At 30.0% G+C, this 19,782-nt stretch overlaps 1 protein-coding gene across 2 annotated transcripts; it reads left to right on the top strand.

Moving 5' to 3' along the window:
- Positions 1-15,894: 15,894 nt before the first annotated feature.
- Positions 15,895-19,130, top strand: LOC136223392 (uncharacterized). Of its 2 annotated transcripts, none has more exons than XM_066011349.1 (9): positions 15,895-16,204; positions 17,110-17,186; positions 17,460-17,688; positions 17,818-17,972; positions 18,064-18,109; positions 18,200-18,291; positions 18,396-18,489; positions 18,565-18,621; positions 18,726-19,130. In XM_066011349.1, the coding sequence occupies exons 1-9, from the start codon at positions 16,055-16,057 to the stop codon at positions 18,843-18,845; spliced, it is 1,020 nt and encodes a 339-aa protein (XP_065867421.1). In that variant the 5' UTR covers positions 15,895-16,054; the 3' UTR covers positions 18,846-19,130. The 2 variants fall into 2 exon arrangements, with proteins under 2 accessions (XP_065867421.1, XP_065867422.1); XM_066011350.1 differs by having other exon boundaries at positions 16,069-16,204; positions 17,105-17,186.
- Positions 19,131-19,782: the final 652 nt, after the last annotated feature.

The raw sequence follows: 19,782 nt of genomic DNA, 5'->3' as shown, positions 1-19,782 counted from the left end.
TATTGAGGGGCCAAAAAAATAGCATGAAAAACCTCTTCACAATAGTAAAAACCACGGGACCCTTAGCCACTTAAAATATCTACGGTTTACAATTTTTGGATGGACCAAAAAAATAAGCCTCACTTTCAAAAGCTTAAAATTAAGTTAAACTCTCTCTAGTTAACTAGTCTAAGATTGTGATATTTTAACTATTGAGGCATGAAAATACCTCCTGAGAATTCCACTTATAGTCATATGAGATTTGAGGAGTTATCCCAACATGTTACGGGAGAAGAAGTTGGACTTGAAAATGCTCCTATGAGATTATTGGTTGAATTCTTGACCATTTGACTAAGTCATTTGATTCATCTTGGTTGGATTCTTAGTGCGGGAAAAGAATGCCCATAATTTCAATGTCATTCTAATCAGCATTTATGTCATTGTTGTACAAAAGATGCAGAGTTCGTGCTATTGCAATGCAAAAATCCTATCTAATATTGTAACCAAATGATTCTAATGGACGATGTCAGAGGGAAATACATGAGCCAAAAGCAAACTTAGAGGATGATTATGAGGGTATGAATGAATTGAATACCACGTGATTATATTAGTAAAATGTTTCTAACATATGTGGACACGTTTAAAAGTTGTAACATCTTAGAGTTGGAAAAAAAAGAAAGACAATATCTATATAATATTAGGCCCTGTTCTTTATCACTTAATTTCAGTAACAATCAGTTCAATTCAGTTCAGTTCAGTTCAATTCAATTCAGTTAAGTTCAGTATTCAGTTTCAGCATCCAGTTTCAGCATTTAGTAATTTATCATTATTTATTATATTATTATTATTATTTATCTATAATTTATCAATATTTATTATTATTATATATTATTATTATTTATACTTTATCATTATCTATAAATTAGATAAAAGTCAAGAAATGATAGTTTATTAAAGTATATCATTTAATAAAAAAATTAAAACTAAAGTGTGCATCCATATTTGAAAATTAGGAATTACATCTATATTATGAATTATTTCTAAAATTTACCGAATTTATCAATGTTAGGAATAAAATTGCACCATTTTAGACGTTAGGGGTAAAATTACTCCTGACCCAAAACGTTATGTTTGCACTTTAACCCTTAATTAGAATAAAAAGTTAAGAGCTTATATTCATATGAAAATTTGTATTTAATTTCATAGGTTTTAAATTATATGTAAATTTGTGTTTGTATGTAATTTGTATTTTTAATTTAAATTAGACTCATTTTTATTTAATTTTATAGACTTTTATCGAGTCAATATTTTATCAACCTAGGCTTTTATTTGATATTCAATTTAGTTTTATCTTTAATAATATACTATTCGAAAACCCGTGCGATGCACGGGGCATGAAACTTTTATATAATTTAGATAAATAAATAACTTGACGGTAAAGGCTATGCTTACTTTGTTTTTAACAAAGTAAGTGTTACTTTGTGTGTTTTCACCATTGGATTAATTTTATACTCCATCATCTAATGGTGAAAACACATCAAGTAATGGTACTTTGTAAAAAACAAAGTAACCATAGAAGGCACCATAAATTGACATATTTATTTTTAAATAATTTTAAATCATGCTATGTAAAAAATTTATATTATGTATATTTAAAATTAATATATATTTTTTAATGATAATTCAAATTAATTTAATTTTAAAAATAATTGACTACTTTTTTATAAAATTTTAATTAAAGATGAATGATTTATTTATTTTTATAAAATTCAATGATTTGTACTTTTTAGGAATTTTAATACGTTTTCATATTTTGGAATTCTGTGAAACAATAATAATAAAATAGCAGATTAATTAAGAAATATATTAGAATATAATGAAAACCCAAATTTTTTATTAAACTATAATTAAAATTAAATATTATATTTACGATATAAAAGAATTACAATATATGTTAAATAAAAATTAAATTAAACTACAATTGAAATTAAATATTATATCTACGATACAAAAAAATTACAATCTATGTTAAAATGGAAGCAACATCAATATATTATTCTATAAACTATTACAATCAATACTTTTCTAATATTGCATATGAAAAAACTTTATCAATTCAATATGTTACTCACAAATTCATCTTGATGATAATTATTTTGGTTGATGGAATTTCATGATCGCCAAGTATTCGAATTCAATTATTCATTCTGCTACAATAACCCAATATATTTAATTGAATTAGTTTAAGATGATGATTTCTCCTATTTTCTTTTAATTAAAGGCTGGTTATCGAGGATGAGCTGAAGACGGACATCCCAGCAAAGCTGGCACCCCCGACCTCAACCCCATTTGATTTCTTCTATTTTCATCTCGTAATATCTCATCAAGACATTCGATAAATTTGTTCTTCATTCTTTCACTATATAGAATATCAGTCATACTCGCAGATATCACTTATTTGACTTCATTAATATTTTCTAATAATTATATATTCTTGAATTTTGTAAGTAAGAAAAACAAAAAAAATAATTGAAAAAAAGGGTTTTTTTTGAAATAAGAGACATAAGCCTATAAAGAGGAGAGTGAAAATATTTTTTGCCCATTAATTAAACATTTTATTTTTTCTTAATGAAGTATTAAGTCCATAAATTAATTTTAGTTAAATAGAATTAAATCGCAATTGTAACCACTCAGTACAAAAAAAAACGTTTTATAATCAATATGTGAAATTAATTATATTAATTAGAATCATTATGCTCAACATTTGAGAATTTGAAGAGATTCAAATAATAATATTTTCTTAATTAATATTTTTCAATAATTTGTCATATGATCATATTTCATTTTCATCTTTTAAAAACTCTTGAAATACTAACAATTTTGTATGAACCATAATATAATAGTTAAAAATTATATAAGCCAATGTTGCAAAAGCAATTATCTCAATATACAAAATCTTTGTTTTAGTCATTTTGAAAAATAAATAAATAAAAAAGAAAACATGGATAAGGTAGCGAGAGGTATGGAATCTCGGTAACGACAGAAATGGAATTTCATCTCTGAAAGATGAAACTATAACAACTATTGTTTAATTAAAATAAAACAACAGCACAATTGAGAAAGCCAAAAATTGAGTTCATATAAAGCCGAAAATCTAAATTTTAGTTAAGAGTTAACAATCGAAACGATAACACTTAACAATATATACTAAAAAAGAATACAAATTTACAAAATCTTTATTTTAGTCATTTTGAAAAAAAAAAGGACAAATAAAAAAGAAAACATGGATAAGGTAGCGAGAGGTATGGAACCTGGGTAACAACAGAAATGGAATTTTCATCTCTGAAAAATGAAACTATAACAACTATTGTTTAATAAAAAGAAAACAACAACACAATTGAGAACAAAAATAACTACAACATATGAAAAAAAAATCGAATAATTAGCTTGAGAAACATAAGAATTTCTTGTAATTTTTGACACTTCCCGGTTTTAGTTGTTCATGCATCTTCTATTTCTATCGGATTTCTTCAATTAAAGCTATCAGTTTGGAAAAAAAAAAGACAAATAAAAAAGAAAACATGGATAAGATAGCGAGAGGTATAGAACCTGGGTAACAACAGAAATGAATCTGAAAGATGAAACTATAACAACTATTGTTTAATAAAAATAAAACAACGACATAATTGAGAACAAAATAACTACAACATATGAAAAAAATCGAATATTTACTTTCAGAAATATAATACTATCTATCGTGACTAGGGATGGCAACGGGTAGTGTACCCGCGGGTATCCGGCACTACCCGACCCTAATGGGACTACCCGTACCCTGTATAAAAGGGTATGGGACGGGTATGGGCGTTAGGGTAATGGGACGGATATGGGAATACCCCCTAGGGTACCTATTACCCGCCATAAAAAAAATTATATTAATATATATCATTGTTTTTTAGATGTAAAACATGAAATTTAAACCCCAACCATTTATTTTTCAACAATTGAGTGATACAACTAAGCTACTTTATTCTTATTAATTAAGATTCAATTTATTCAATTTTTAGATTGATGATTTATTAAATTTATAGTTTGTTAAATTTGTAATATTTTTTTTATTTATTGATTTTTAACGGGTAAGGGTACCAGCGGATACCCACGAATTAAATGGGAAGGGTATGGGATGCAAAAAATATACCCGTTAGGGTAATGGGACGGGTAATTAAAAAATAAAAGGGTAAGGGTTTGGGAATGACATTACCCGCGGGTATCCTACCCGTTGCCATCCCTAATCGTGACCAATGAATATAATGGTGGAATACTATCTATCATGCTTTATATAGAAGTTTATTTGTGACTTTTGGATTTCCGTTGCTTTGTGTTTTTTCATCTTCCCGTAACTCTTGTTTTCTTTTATTATTTTAATTAATAGGCTAGTAATTATTTAATATATTATAAATATAAATTTGTTATTTTTAATTAATTAAATATTTTTAAACTGATTTTTTACTACGTTGACAACTCATCAAAAAGACCTCTAAAACACTTCTCCTCATTTCTCTCTGCTTCCGTAATTATATATATAGTATATATATATATATATTTATTATTGATATTATTAAATTTATTAGAACTATTATTATTATTATTATTATTATTATTATTATTATTATTATAAGTTTATTAATGTCCAATATTATCATTAAAATTATTTTAAATTCTAATATCATCATTATTGTTAAGTTTAGTTAAGTTCAGTAGCATTCAGTTAAGTTTAGTAGCATGCAGTTAAGTTAAGTTCAGTTCAGATCAGTTCAGTATTCAGTAGCATTCAGTTCAGTTCAGTTTAATTCAGTTCAGTTCAATTCAGTTCAGCTTTTTTCAGCGATAAAGAACAGAGCCGTAGACTATATTGTTAACCACACTTAATGCATTGATTTTCGACTTTATTTTCTATGATTTTGGACTTTATTTTGGACTAGGAGATACATCAATATCTGTGATCATTCCACAAGATTGGTTCAAAAACATATGGATTGGCTCTTAAATTTGATTTGATAAAATAAGACATCTCATCCAAATGCATCATTAACTATTTATATGAGCCAAAATCATAGTTAAAAATGTAAAAAGCCTAAAGAATGAGGCTATCACAAGTACATAAAAATGGGGAAATGAATTAAATAAAAAGAAAATATTTAAGACCAATGTGACCGCACCGGAAAACCATGAGATTGCAGTAACCTAAACTCTATCATAAAAATTCAATAATTCACTCATTTTCAATGTTGTCAACATGATATAGAATTGGATTTATCAAAATAGTCTTCTTTTAAAAATAATATAAACAATTGATTTTTATCATATCTAATTATATTTTTCATATTCACTTTTTATTTATTATTTTATTATTAAAATTAATAAGTATTTTTTTAAAAAATTAATATGTATTCTTGTTGTTGTTAATTATTAACGGATTAATTATTAGTATTTGGTAAAATTGGCTAACCGCAAGGACTCTGGTTATTTTTAGTAGCAAAAAAGAAAACCATAAGCATCTATTTATAAATTGGTTAAACCACTAAGTTATATTTAGAATTTCCTAATAAAAAATACAATCCAAATCAATAAAAATTATCTAAATAACTAAATACAAACCAAAAATAAAAAATTTATTGAATCAAACAAAACATTGTTCTTTCGGTAATAATATATAGAAACATGTATAATATTAAAGAATAAATATGTTTGAAAATTAGAACGATAATTTTGTCAACATCAAATATATACAAACAATTTTTCACCGAAAACTTCTATTTGGAGTTTTTGTGAAAAGCTCCAAAACTCTGTAGTTTCCATAAAAAAAATGTTAAACGCTATTGTTGTATAAACCTAACTAAGCGTTATATTTTCTGTGGTTCGGATGGAAACAGTTAATATTCCTCCGAAAAGCTGAAACAAACACCTCCCTACTCGATTTTATCCAAAACTTTAAATTTCCATAGATTGTTGGATTTTGTCTTATAATGATAACACATATTCAAACTATCTCACATGGAAATGCAGGCAAGTGCCTACAAATAGAGACATAGTTGTTCATTGAAACATACTTATCTGAATATCAATAAAACCTATAGCCTAGAGTAGAGTAGTGACCACCACTGCACTTGTTAGGAGGGAGTATACTGGTCTAAGTAACATGATTTTTTTCACTCAAAAAAAAAAAAAAGTAACATGATTTTTATAATAATTTTAAAAAATAAAAAATCGGAGTCACTTCGGTTTTCGATTAGACTGCTAAGTCACGGATTGATCCGATTTTTATTGAATTAGTACATTTTTAAAAACCCAATATGATCTATATAAAAGATATGTCCGATTTTTATTTTTAGTGCGGACCAATCCGACTGGCAAGTGCCATCTGAATAGGATAACACTGACTATTTTCATGCATTATGTTTTCCTCTTTTGTTGAAGCACTTCTTTTTGGTTATTGATTCTTGAATCTTGTTGTGACATCATTTTTCCCAAGTTAGAGGAAGTTGAGCCTCATAGTTTATGAGGTGGCATATATATTCATTATCAAACTAGGAATTGAGTAGGCCTCCTTCAAAACCTTTCTTTCTTTCTTTCATCTCCAAACCTGCAATTTCCATTTTCTTCTTCTTCATCATGGCATAAAACAAGAATTGAGTTCAGCTCAATAAAAGTCTTGGAATAAGTGATAAGTCATAATTTATACTAGACATGTTTATAAGCACTTTGGTCGGTTCAAATTTGTTTTCCATAGATTTGGATTTGAATATACATACTTAATATTTAACCCCGTATTGCAAAAACCTGAACCTAGGCTTGACTCGCTCTTACAGAAAATGTTATGGTTACTTTATTTTTGACAAAGTAACCATTACTTTGTTTATTTTTACCATTGAATTGAATTAATTTTCTACCTCATCATCCAATAATAAAAAAAAACAAAGTAACCATAGTATCTACCCATCTTTCAATATTGTATTATCTTTTTCCCTAACTTTTTTATTATTTAATCATCATTTTAATTTTTAATTTATTTTTACTATAAATATATTAGTTGGACAAAGTGGGTTGAATTTAAAAATGGGAAATTTATATAGAAATTCATTTTTTGAAAAACTATTTACAACTATGTTAAATCATAATTTTGAATTATGTCAAACTAATAAAATTATTATTTTTAAAAATTAAAATTTATAAATTAGGGATCTAGAATCTATTGTCAAAAGTTTAGGATTTATGGATTAGGGTTTAAACTTTTTAAATTAGATGTAAAAGCATATTTTATTTCGTATATTTAGAAAAAAATGATATATTTAAAATTAAGTTCGATGATATGATTTAGTTGTAATTTTGTAGTCAATTATGATATTCATATAAAAAATCCCTTTAAAATTTAATTTTTCTAGAATAAAATGCTGGTTGGACTAGATTTGAATAAGGTAATTAAGTGTCCAATACAATTAGGTCCAACATGAGTCTAGTCTGGTCCGGTCCATGAATATGTACAATTTATACATATATTTTTATCTTAATTCTCTATTTTTTTGGTCTAATTTTATTATTTAAATGTATATTTTACTTTCTTTTGTATTTTACAGGTGTTTTAGATATTCAATTCTATTTTTAAAATTAGAAATTAGAGATTGATCTGCAAATTAGAAATTAAAATGTGTTAGAAAACTTCCAAATTAGAGTTTTTGAAATAATAACTGATAACGTTTGCGGTTCAGCAGGCTCATATCTCTAAGCCTTGTGTGTTCTACAGTTTCCGTTGGGCTTTCACTTAACATTTGCTTCAGCCCATCCACCAAATTAACGTGCCTTCCGTTTTGCCTAACTCCAACCTTGAATTTAATTTAGGGAAATTTACATGGAACTTCAAATTTAAAAAAAAAATCTACAATTTTATCAATGGCTTTTTTGAATTATATCACTCTAGAAATACTATGGCAGTTACAAGCCATTTCCCTATATTTTCTCACCGCCAGTTTATAATATAAACTAATTACTTGACATTTGCAAAATAAAAACTCATATTTTTGATAAAAAAATAATTAAATCTCCAATATTAATAAAACAATAATATTCTTAACATATGTGATTTTCATGTAAGGAACCCTTGAATTTACTTATTTCTTTTCCCAATTTCTTAAATTTCGTTCCTCTTCCTTTATAAATTAATAATGTTGGAAGCATAAAATTTTATTAATTTATAAAAATATTAATTAATCTATAAATTAATAATTATCAATTTATGAAGCTGGTGATGATTCGATATTTTTGGAACCAGTAACAAGAAAGAAAATAATTATAGCATCAATCACTCTACAATTTTTGTTACAATTTGATATAAGTACAACAAAACTTTTGAATGCACTGAGAATAGTCAGAGATGAAATGCAACTAGATTTAAATTTCAAAAAAAAAAGTACTATAGAGTCATATTTTACTAAATTATCCTAAATATATATCTATATATACTTGACATGTGTATTTGAGAAATTATTAATTAATAGAGATAATAAAACAATGTATTTATAAAGGGTTGTTCCAAAAAATTATTATCATATTTTTGAACTGGCCCAAGTCGGAACCAAAACAAATTATTATCCTAAAGAGATTATTAATTTATCGAGTATTGACCGTAATGACTTAAATAAAAAAATCAATGATTTTATTGAAATAAAATAAAGTTAAATAACATATTTTATAGATGTTAACCTTTATTCATCATCATGCAATCTACTTCTTGAAAACTCACTGGTCCTAGAAAATTCAATTGAAACTATATATATAAAGTTTTTAAGCTCCTGATCTTTTATTTTATATCATATTAAGTCATTGTTTATCAAATTGGTTAGTTGTGAATATCTAATACAGTTAAAAAAATGTTATTAATTTCATTTTATGTTTGAAATTATATTTTTTTACAGCTCGAAATAAGGTTTTTACAGTTAATCTATAGTCACATTATACATATTAAAAATTGCTTCGAACTATTAAAAATAAAAATTTCTAATACAAGTGAAATGAATAATATTTTGTTAATCGAGTTTTATATTAAAACTAACTTTTTAGGGTCATCAAGAACTTAGTGTAATAATAATAAAAAAAAGGGTAAAGTTCAAATAAAACCCCTGTGGTTTCACTAATTTTCAGATAAAGGACTGTGGTTTACTTTTTGTCAAAACGAGGACTGAGGTTTTCAACTTTAACAAAATAAGGACTTTTTCGATTGCTACTATTAAAATCACCCTTAACAACTTCAAAAATGACATATTTAAGAACTACTAATATTCTAAGTAACTTTAATTCTTCAACTTTTTTATTTCGAGATTATTTAGATGATGTTTGGTAAAGAGATAGAAAGTTAATGTTTAGAGAGAGAAAGTTCCAAAAAAGATGATTTTCTAAAATCGAAAATGTAGTTCCATAGAAAATATGATATTGAACAACTTTAATTCTTGAAAATTTTCATTTTCAGGTCGTTAAAGATAGTTTTAATAGCATTATTAAAGTGCGAAACCTCAGTCATCGTTTTGACAAAAAGTAAATCACAATCCTTTATTTGAAAATTAGTGAAACCACAGGGGTTTTATTTGAACTTTCCCCTAAAAAAAACATAACCTTAACGTGAAAATAAAAAATCAAAAGCTTAATGCACCAATTAAAGATGATTGGGATGTTTTTGCCAAAAAAAAAATTCAATTAAACATGTATAAGCATTGGAGCAGGGGCGGAGCCAGGGGGTAGGGAAGGGTCTTCTGACCCTCCGACCCTTCGGAACACCCTTGACGAACAGTGGTTCAATCTCGAACAGCCTCCAAAATAGTTAAAATTAGTACTTATAATGTAGAATGTGATTATATGACATAAAACTAAGTTTGCATAGTTGGTTGTAGTGATAATTAAAGAAATCTTTACATCCAATTGGTCATATGTTCGAATCTCATTATATTTTTTAGTTACAAAATTCATGACTGAGAAGATAATTTAATGAATAATTTCTCCAATTGACCAAACTTGTCAACTTAGGGATAAAATTGCTCTTGGCTGCCAACGTTAAGGATAAAATTGTTCTTAAGTGTAAACATTAGAGTATTTTTGCACCTTATCCTTACTTTATATTGAATCTCAGTTGTTTTATACTTTAATATTTCAAATTATGATCAAATTTACCCTTATATTATCAAAAATTTGAAAATTTTGATTTGACTACTATGAATCAAAGTCTTAAGTCGTTATTAAGAAAAAAAAAATCTTAATGCAATGGAGCCCCTCCGGACTTTGAGCTCTGTCTCCGCCATTGCATTGGAGCACCCATGTCTTTGACTACACCCATTAAACACATTTGACTCTCATATTTATCTAAATAATTTGTGATGTAAATAACCTTAAAGTGGAGTAGAGAAGGACACGGGGAAATCTGGTTCTGTAATGAGTTCGTTCACCTAATATTTCCATTAAAAAAAAATGATGTAAATAAGGTTTGTTTTGAGGAATGTCAAAACCAGTTGCCCAAACCTTTGATATGCTAAAGTTGGTCATCTATTACTCCTATAATATCTCTACTCAACTTGGTAACATAGGATATAAAATTAATATTTAAAAATGTGCATTTAACAAAAAAGAGGGGGGAGTGGTTTTTATTGCATCATTCACTTGTATATTCTCACCAACTTCATTTCTCCCTTTTTCATGTTTTCATTTTATGTCATTAAGTTAATGTAATCCATCCATACCTACATATCCTAACAAAATCTAACCATTACTTATGTATTTACCAAATTTTACTTATCATTTTTTAATTATCTATATTAAACACTTTTATCAATTTTAACTTATTAATACTAACTAACCCTTTATTTTGTTAGTCTACCATAGATTGTAAATCAGATATATAGGATGACATATATGTATGGCAATGTTTCAATAAGTTCATAAAAAAAAAAACCATTGTCTTAATAAAAATAACATATTTTTAATATTTTACTTGACGTGGACGCTTACTCAAGTAATCTATTTCACGTGCACCACCCTTTAACCCAAAAAGCTAAATTTGATTATTAAAATTAGATATTCTAATAATAGAGAAAAAAGAAAGACAGGTGGAACAAACTATATATCACATGATTTTAAGTAAATTTACACGATACTTACGTGAAATGAATTACTTGAGTAAGCGCCTGTATTATTACTTTCTGAAGTTCAATAGGACTTTAACTACATAAAAATGAGTATTTTATTGAGATGGGATGAATTTTTATGACCTTATCAAAACATTACTCAAACATATGTACAATATGTGTGATTTACCGTTCTTATAGTAATAACGAATGTGAATATTTCATAAGACTCCATTTAAATAGTTGTTAACCCGATCCTACATACCTTTTCTAGATATCGAGATCTATCATTTTAGAGATGTTATTCTTCCTAATTAGGGTAACTCATTTTGTTGGTGTGCCCTAGTTCATAGGCATTGCTTCTTGTAATGTGTATTATACTTTGAGTTATTTTGCATACATACACTATTTGTGTCACATTAATAAATGCATTAATCCAATTCATTTATATCTTGTGTTATAATATGATTAGAGTATCTATTGATTAACAATCACAAAACCTTTTCCCAAGTCTATTCTAATCATTGGAATGAATAGAACCACAGACATGTATATTCGATACCTGCATGGTAGTAATTCCCACTAGACATAGTACTTGTAAAGTCAGTCATGAACATGGGTACATGTTGCAAACATGTGACTGGATAGATCCGCCCAAAAAAACAAATGGTGGTCGTGTCATAAGTTTTCTTGAGTAGGTCTCTAATTATCTTCAAACCAGATTTCATTATAATATCATTGTGGAATCCTGTTCATTTTAATATATGACCAACAGGTCTGTAACAGGATGTCAAATATGGGTATGATTGGACGAACCGATGAACACACTAACATTGATAGTGAAGTGATGAAATTACCACTCATATAACAGTAAGATGATATCACAGACCACTTTATAAGTGGGATTGATAAGTATATGGCCATACCCTGATAAATAATTTACTAGTCCACTTAAGATCAAGAAATATTATAAACAGCTGAGAGGATGACAACTATCATGCCTCTTGTTTATCATATTGATATCAAAAGGTAAAAGACGATAAGAGATAACTACCGGGTCTCTGCATGCTTTAGACTGCTGAAACTCTGTCTTATTTGATGTTGTAATTGTTTGCTAGAACTCACTTACAATTTATGGGTCTTTGGGCCTACTGCCAACTAAGGACAGACCTATATGATCGTGCACATAGAACATCTGAGTTGAAACTTATAGAACTGGACACTGAGAGAGATAATTAATTACTTAATTGACAATTAACTATCAAGGTAATTAATTAGTACTAAATTAATTGATTAATTGTTACTTTGTATCAATGTGATCAATTAATTAATTTAGGGATTGATTATGTATGATTAATTGGTTTACAGAATGTACTTAATTGATTGATAAATTAATGGAATTTATTATGTAAGTCTGATTTATTTTATTTGAATAATGAAATTTAACCAAATGTATCTACTTGCATAGTATAAATTATTTTGGTATTTATTTGCTTAATTGAAATAATTTTGGATTAAGTTTGTAATTAACCAAATAACCCTAATCCAATTAGGACTACAAATACACTAAATAATAAACCCAAATTTCCAACCCTAATACATTAAGAATTTCGGTCAGCCCCCTTTCCTGACTAAGGAATTCAGCTAGCCCCTCTCTCTCCCGTCTCTTCCGTTCTTCGACTAGCATCGGCTCCATCTCGAGTGGTGTTCGTACATCAGACTATGGAGATCACCTGCTTTGTGGATCCTGCAGCAGTCTCTAGAAGAGACAGAGCATGTAAATTTTTAATTCTTTGGTATTGAAAACATTTTAATTTAAATTGATGGTTAACAGACAAAGATCCATAACTCACGGATTCTAGAAAATTCTAAACCGCAATTCCATTGCGCACAGTTGATTAACTGTTTAGAATCCCTTACACATTCCTATTCTAGTTGGAAGACTTCGGTAGATGTGTTTATCTCTTGAAACTTCGGAGTCTTGCCTCTTTAAGGATTGTTTTCTAAACAGATTAAAGTCTGATTGTTTCTATTTAGAATAAGATTCTCCACTTCTATATAAAGGATCATACTCCCTCAAAAGATAATTCCTATATACTTTTACTCTTTGAGTAATACTAATTTTTTTTGATAGAAATTGGGATGAGATAGACCTTGAGCGGTGAGAGAACCCATGGCCCAAGAACAAACAAGAAAAAGGAGAAGGAGAAAAGTTTAGGAAAGGTCAAGAAAAACGCAAATGAAAAAAATTACAGATGTCATCATTGATAAACCTGTGACAAAAAGCATGAGCTGAAGGCCACCAATTGATCACTGAAGAAGAGACTCCAAACTTTGCCAAAGCAACAGCAACGCGATTTCCTTCCCTAAAGATGTGTGTAAAAATAATGTTCATCCTAGAACAAATGTCGAGACAGTGCAACCATTCTTGTCGAATACTCCAAGGAACATCCATGGAACGAAGTCGAAGTAGATTAACTACGTACATGGAATCTGACTCAACCCAGAGCTGATGCCAATTTTTCTCCCAAGCAAGTTCAATTGCGAATATAGCAGCTCTCAACTCAGCCATGTAAGCAAAAGAATGAGGGGTAGAAAAAGCAAAGCAACCTTTGGAAAAGCCTCGATAATTACGAAAGATACCGCCCGCTCCCGCCTCGCCAGGAGTACCAAAAGCAGAGCCGTCCACATTGACTTTAACCCAACCCGGAGGAGGTTTAAGCCAATGAACTGGAATAATGTTGGAAGCCGGAGGCGACCTTGGAGAAGCCAGAAGATGGGATAAGATATCAGCATCTCTCCTCGAAGAGCAAAAACCTTTAGAAGAGGCCAAGGACTCTCGAATCATTCGAAATAGGGTGATCTTTGAGTAATACTAATTACAATTGCCTTCTTTCTTTATCTTAGATCAAAATTGACTTAAGCGTCAGAGTCCCTTGTTGGTACCCAAGCAGCCTTTCCTCTCTTTGTCTTGCGGACATACAAAAGTAGCTCTCAATTGGATGGTCTTCCACGAAGCAATTCCAATAAGTTTTACACATAAGTTATCATTGGTGCAGTGAGCATGGACCTGAGAAATCATCATGGTTTCATTAGTTACAGACAATGGAGTGAACAAAGCTATTACCTTAGAACCAACAACCAATGCCTTCGTCATTCCCCCAACATCTGAAGCTCTTCATAATCTCATATGAATTACTTGTGTTCCTCATATTATTAAGATGAATGAGCAACTTATGTTCCTCTTACATTTGAGCTCAATCTGCTTTCTCAAACTGTTTTTCACTGAACACCAGTATTAGAAGTTTTAACTAGTCAAACTTCTAAAAGTGGTATAAACCTCTAATTTTACACCAAAAACTTTATCCATAAAAAATGACCAAATACTTACTGTTTGATGTTTCTCGAAAGCATAAGCTCGAAGACGTAGAGATGGCAATAATTCCTCTTGGATAACAACACTAAGAAATGAAAAAGAAAAGAATCCTTCAAGTCATTTTAAATAGAAAAACCAGGAAAGGTTTCATATTCTCTGAATCCTAGACACGACATGGGTCATGTTATAAGAGAATGAAAAACATTTTCGAAGAGAGTTTTCTTGAAAACCGCAAAGTGTATAAAAGAATTAAAATACTATACTAGGTTTGTAGGGGGCTTTTGATAATGAATATGAATATTTCGGATTCAAAATCATATACCGGGATTTGGTATATGTAGTTGTTAACTGGATCCTACTCACGTTCATTGGATATTCAAATACATCCTTCTAAAGAGGCAATTTGTTTCCGATTAGGGTATCACATTTCTAATTTAATTAGGAGTCTTTGACAGATGTGTTTATCTCCTTAAAACATGGAGTCATGTCTTTTTAAGGATTCTTTCCTAAACATATTAGAGTGTGTTTGTTTGTATAAGGAGTCTTACTCCCTCAAAAAGTACATTTTATATACTTTTACTCTTTGTGTAATACTATTTAGATTGCATTCTTTTCTCTTTATCTTAGATCAGAACTAATTTGAACGTAAAAAAAAATCACGCATCGAGACCTGACCCGTCTCTATTTCTATTTTGCAAAAAATAGAGAAACATAATCTTTCACAAAGCCATCCAAATTCTTTTAGAGGAATTTACACTTCCGAAACTTCACATGTCATTAATAAATAATAAATATCACTTCACAAAGAAATATGCTTATAAAATATCATATCGTTTTTCTGATTACCTATAAAATATCGGTCATGTTTGACAAATATCTGTTAGCTGTTAGCTAATGACATTAGCTGTTAGTTGATTTGACTAGTGGATTGTGTAAACTTGTTTGATAAAAGATTGTTAATAGTTGTTTATGTAAAATGACAAATAAAAGCATGATAAATCATTTATTTGAGGTTAAAAAGTAGTAATTAGGGTAAAAATATCATTAAAAAAAGATAGAGCAATAAACTAATTGAAAAATCTCTTAAAACCAGCTTTTTCAAAATTAGTTTCCTGCTCAACAAACCGTATAGTCAAAGCTCTAGTGCGTCTCAAACCTCTAATTTGATGACAAGAATCTGTTTACCAAACAAACTGGGTCATCAAATAACAAACCTATAGGATCATAAAATATGTTTAACATTTATTAATGTTAATTAACCTCAATAAAAATAATAATTAATCAATAAATAATTTCTAAAATTCAAGAATTAAATGGCAACTCTATTTTACTTTTTGGTAAGCTAAATGGCAGCTATTAATATCACCTTAAATGGTTGAGATTAGCTGATAACGTTGATTGTGAAGAATTGTAATCCATGTCTCCCAAGTACCTGCATACGTATAAAACCAAATTCGGACAACAGAAATCCCCTAACTAAACCAAATTTCAAAAGTTTCAACTTAATTTATCAGAATCACTAGTTTCTGAGTTTCAAAAGATGGATGCGGCGGAAGGTATGGCGCCGTTCGCCGTCCAACTTGACGAATCGTATGGCCCTCTTCCTTCTGTATACCTTGCTTTACTCTTTGTCTGGTTGCTCTCTGCTTTTTCTTGGACTATCAACACCTATAAAAAACGCCACTTTCAGGTCCATAACTTCTCTTACTTTAACTTCCATTTCAATTTAATCATAACTGTATATTGTTTCTATCAACTGTTGGATATATGGGCTGTTTAAATTGTTATTTTTCTCGTTTGAATTCAATGTTTTTGGTCTCTTAATTTGGGTGTTGAGGAAGCTATGAGAGAACAAAATATAAGTAGGAAGGAAACCCATTTTGAAATTCTGGGTTTGTGGTCTCTTTGATTGCTGTGAATGCAGAGAAAACCCAGAAAGTGTGAACAATTCGAAGAAACGAAACTCCCATTTTGAAATTCTAATTTCAGGTTATTTTTGGACTTGGTTGACATAAATTTGAGCTTACATATTGAGTATTGGAATTTTGATACTCTTCTTAATTTCATAAGTTTTCCCAAAAACCATACAATATTAGTTATTACCCTTCCCAATTTGGAGTTCATTTATGTAAGGGCTCGGTCTCGAGTGGGTGTCGCTGGAGTAGAAACCTGAGCAAGTAGGATGACAATCGGGACAAGAATAAATTGAATCTCACCTATCGGAAATGGAGAGGGAGTTTCCGATGCTTATTATAGTTAGGTGGATTTCTAATACATGTAAGCGCGTTTTAAAGCAGTGAGGTCCTATAATTTAAATTTTGATGAAAGTGGATAATATCTATCCTTCAGATACATGTGGCGTCAAATTGTTGACACCGCAGGTCGGGCTTGTAGTAAAATCTCTCCTACATACTATTAGACTAGGCTGTTACAAATCATTTGCTTTTCTTGTTCTGCATCTTTATTGTCATGGAATTTTTTTATTTTTATTTTTTTAGGATAGTTTAGCTTATTCTGCAATTTAATATTTTGAGTATGATATTATTAATTTGATGATTATTATGTCCTTTGCATTATAATTATATACTAGAACAGACGAAGAATCTGCAGTGGATGCTGGCTTCTGTGCCATTGATCAAAGCCTTGCACCTTATGCTTTCATTCCTCTTCTGGTATGTTTCCTTTTTCCTGCACAAACAAATGTACATGCGACTGAAACTAAGATACATGCTATGTTGCACGGAAACTCCTCTTCCATAGTGTTTTCGCATTTTGTGTCTGTTTCAGTTTCATTTCTGTTTCCATTTCCGTTTCCTGCTATGCTTTATGTTTTAGAATTACTGTTTCCCAGTGTCCGTTTCCGTTTCAGTTTTCTGTTTTCGTTTCTGTGCAACATAAGATACACATGATATCAACTTTTTCGTTTCTCTGCTGAATTATTGCAGGTATTCATGCTTTTATCATGAAATTTGCTCATTATGGTTGTCATTTGGGGTGTATATAACTGGAGTGTTCTTTCAAACAGCTTCTTTTGTATCCTTCTTACTCATCTCTCACGGTTACTGTATCATGTGTGAGCGGCTTTCGATAAATGAGAGTCGTGTTATGGCTGCATTGTCATGTGTTTTTTACTTGACTCTCGTAGGGTACAGAGCTTCAGTGCCGTACTTTACAGTAGGTTTTTCCTTTCTTTCCTGGTCCATTTCCTTTTAAGTTGTGTTGCATATTTCTGACTTATAGGAATTAATTAACATCCGGTTTTCGTATATAAACACTGATTTCCTTTCATATGTTCTTGTCCAGGTCCTGTTGCTGCTGAATTATTTGATCTCGTTCTATCTGATTTTCTACCAGATATCTCAAAATCTTTCATTGTTGAAAGAGCAATTAATTTTTATAGACCATGAGGATGTTCGGGATATGCACGATGCAGTTTATTCCAAGTACATTATGTTCAAGTATGTTCATAAAATATTGTTCCATCCAATAAACTCTGCATTGCTAATATATCTATATGTGTTGATATAGATTATTTCTGTCATTGTGTAGGAAATTTCAGGCTGCAATGCAATTAGTAGCCATGTCTGAAACTGTGGTAGGAATCTACTATTTCGGCATTCACCATATTTTCTTTGGAATATGCAATATATATAGCATTAGCCAGTAATTGCACATTGATTTTCAGATACACATTAATATCGATACATCTTCCGATTACTATTGGCTACGGTTATTACTTAAAGAATGGGCTCAGTTCTGCATCTTGCTGTATATTGGGTATGTATGAAGTCCTTTCTGTAGCTTTAACTTTGTTCAGGCCGTTTCCATAATTGCATTAAATAAAAATATCATAAGGTTTTACAATCAGTCTTCTTTAACAGGTGGACTTTTCGCTCTCAAGATTTGGGGCCTCGATTTTATGTCATACCAACTGTAAGAGAAGGAGATATAGCAGTACCTCCAATTTACAGCATCGTAAGTTCATATCCGATCTTTGGCCTTGCAACTTTACATTTGCATTTGCTTATAATCTGGAATCCTTAATTTCAGGAAATGGATGCGGCAACTTTTAAAGATTTTCATTGTCAGGAATGGCGGATTGGAGTTGTAAGTAAATTAAGCTTAGTTTTCTGCTCGAATACGATAGCCTTAAGCAAACTACATTTCTTCAATTACATATTTGGTACTAAAATGTGTTCAAACAAGTGCAGCCAGTTTCTTCTTCTTGCGAGAAAACCTCCCTGGATTCAGTCCTAGTAGTGATTCAGCAACCTCATTCGCTCAGACTGCCTAACACAACCGCCTGTTCTCCTCGCAAACAGCTTGCATAGTTTCTTATACTGTAGATTCGGATGTAGATTGATGTTCATATATGAATGGAAGAGGATCCAGTTAAGGAATGTAGCTCCAAAAGAGCTTGGCTGGGTCCAGTTTTTGGTGCAAGATAAGATATAGCAGCAAAGTTATGTTAGAGTTGAACACATCCTGTATAGAAATTTAATACAGCAGGAAATGGTTCTTCATTTGCGGCTGAGTTGGTCCCTGCACAAAATATATGTATTTAATCAAATACTGTAAATCTGTCAATCAGTAAAATGAGAAAAGGAAAATATACTATTAATATTTCCCAGTTTTACTTTTTTTTTTTTTTCATGAAATGATTTCTATACAGTAGATAGTATTGATATGTTGTATGACTAAATTGAAATATTAATAAAAGAAAAGAATCAACAAAAACAGCTTCGGATAAATTATCCGGGATAAAAGAAGAACAAAAAGAGGGATGTGAGTTCCACTATTGTAAAGAATTACTATGTTGATTGAAGTGAGTTAAGACGATTCCGCAGCTCTGTTGCCTTCCCTGGAGATATGAGAGACGATAAAGTTCATCTCAAAAACATGTCGTAAACACTGAATCCACTTCTGACAAAGAATCCATGGTACTCCTGAATTGGTTTGGAAGAAAAAATAATGTCCTAATCTTTAGTTCCATGAATGTAGCGAAGTACACGCTTGATGCCTCTCCAATGTTCATCTGTGAGACATGTTAGGAATAATTGAAATAACGATAAACGAAAATAAGCAAAAAAAAACACAAGAATTGGTTACCCAGTTCGCCACTCAATATGAATGACTACGTCTGGGGGGCACTACCAAGTTGGATCGCTGCAGTTGGGCCCATCGCTTCAGTTGGGCCTATATATATTAGTCTCCATAAGCCCAACAATCTCCCACCTGGAGACTAAATCCGTCATCTGATGGTAGTGC

This window comes from Euphorbia lathyris, chromosome 3, assembly GCF_963576675.1.
Source record: "Euphorbia lathyris chromosome 3, ddEupLath1.1, whole genome shotgun sequence".
Classification (NCBI taxonomy): domain Eukaryota; kingdom Viridiplantae; phylum Streptophyta; class Magnoliopsida; order Malpighiales; family Euphorbiaceae; genus Euphorbia; species Euphorbia lathyris.
The sequence above is the reverse complement of the archived record's forward strand: the minus strand, read 5'-3'. Positions and strand labels throughout refer to the sequence as shown.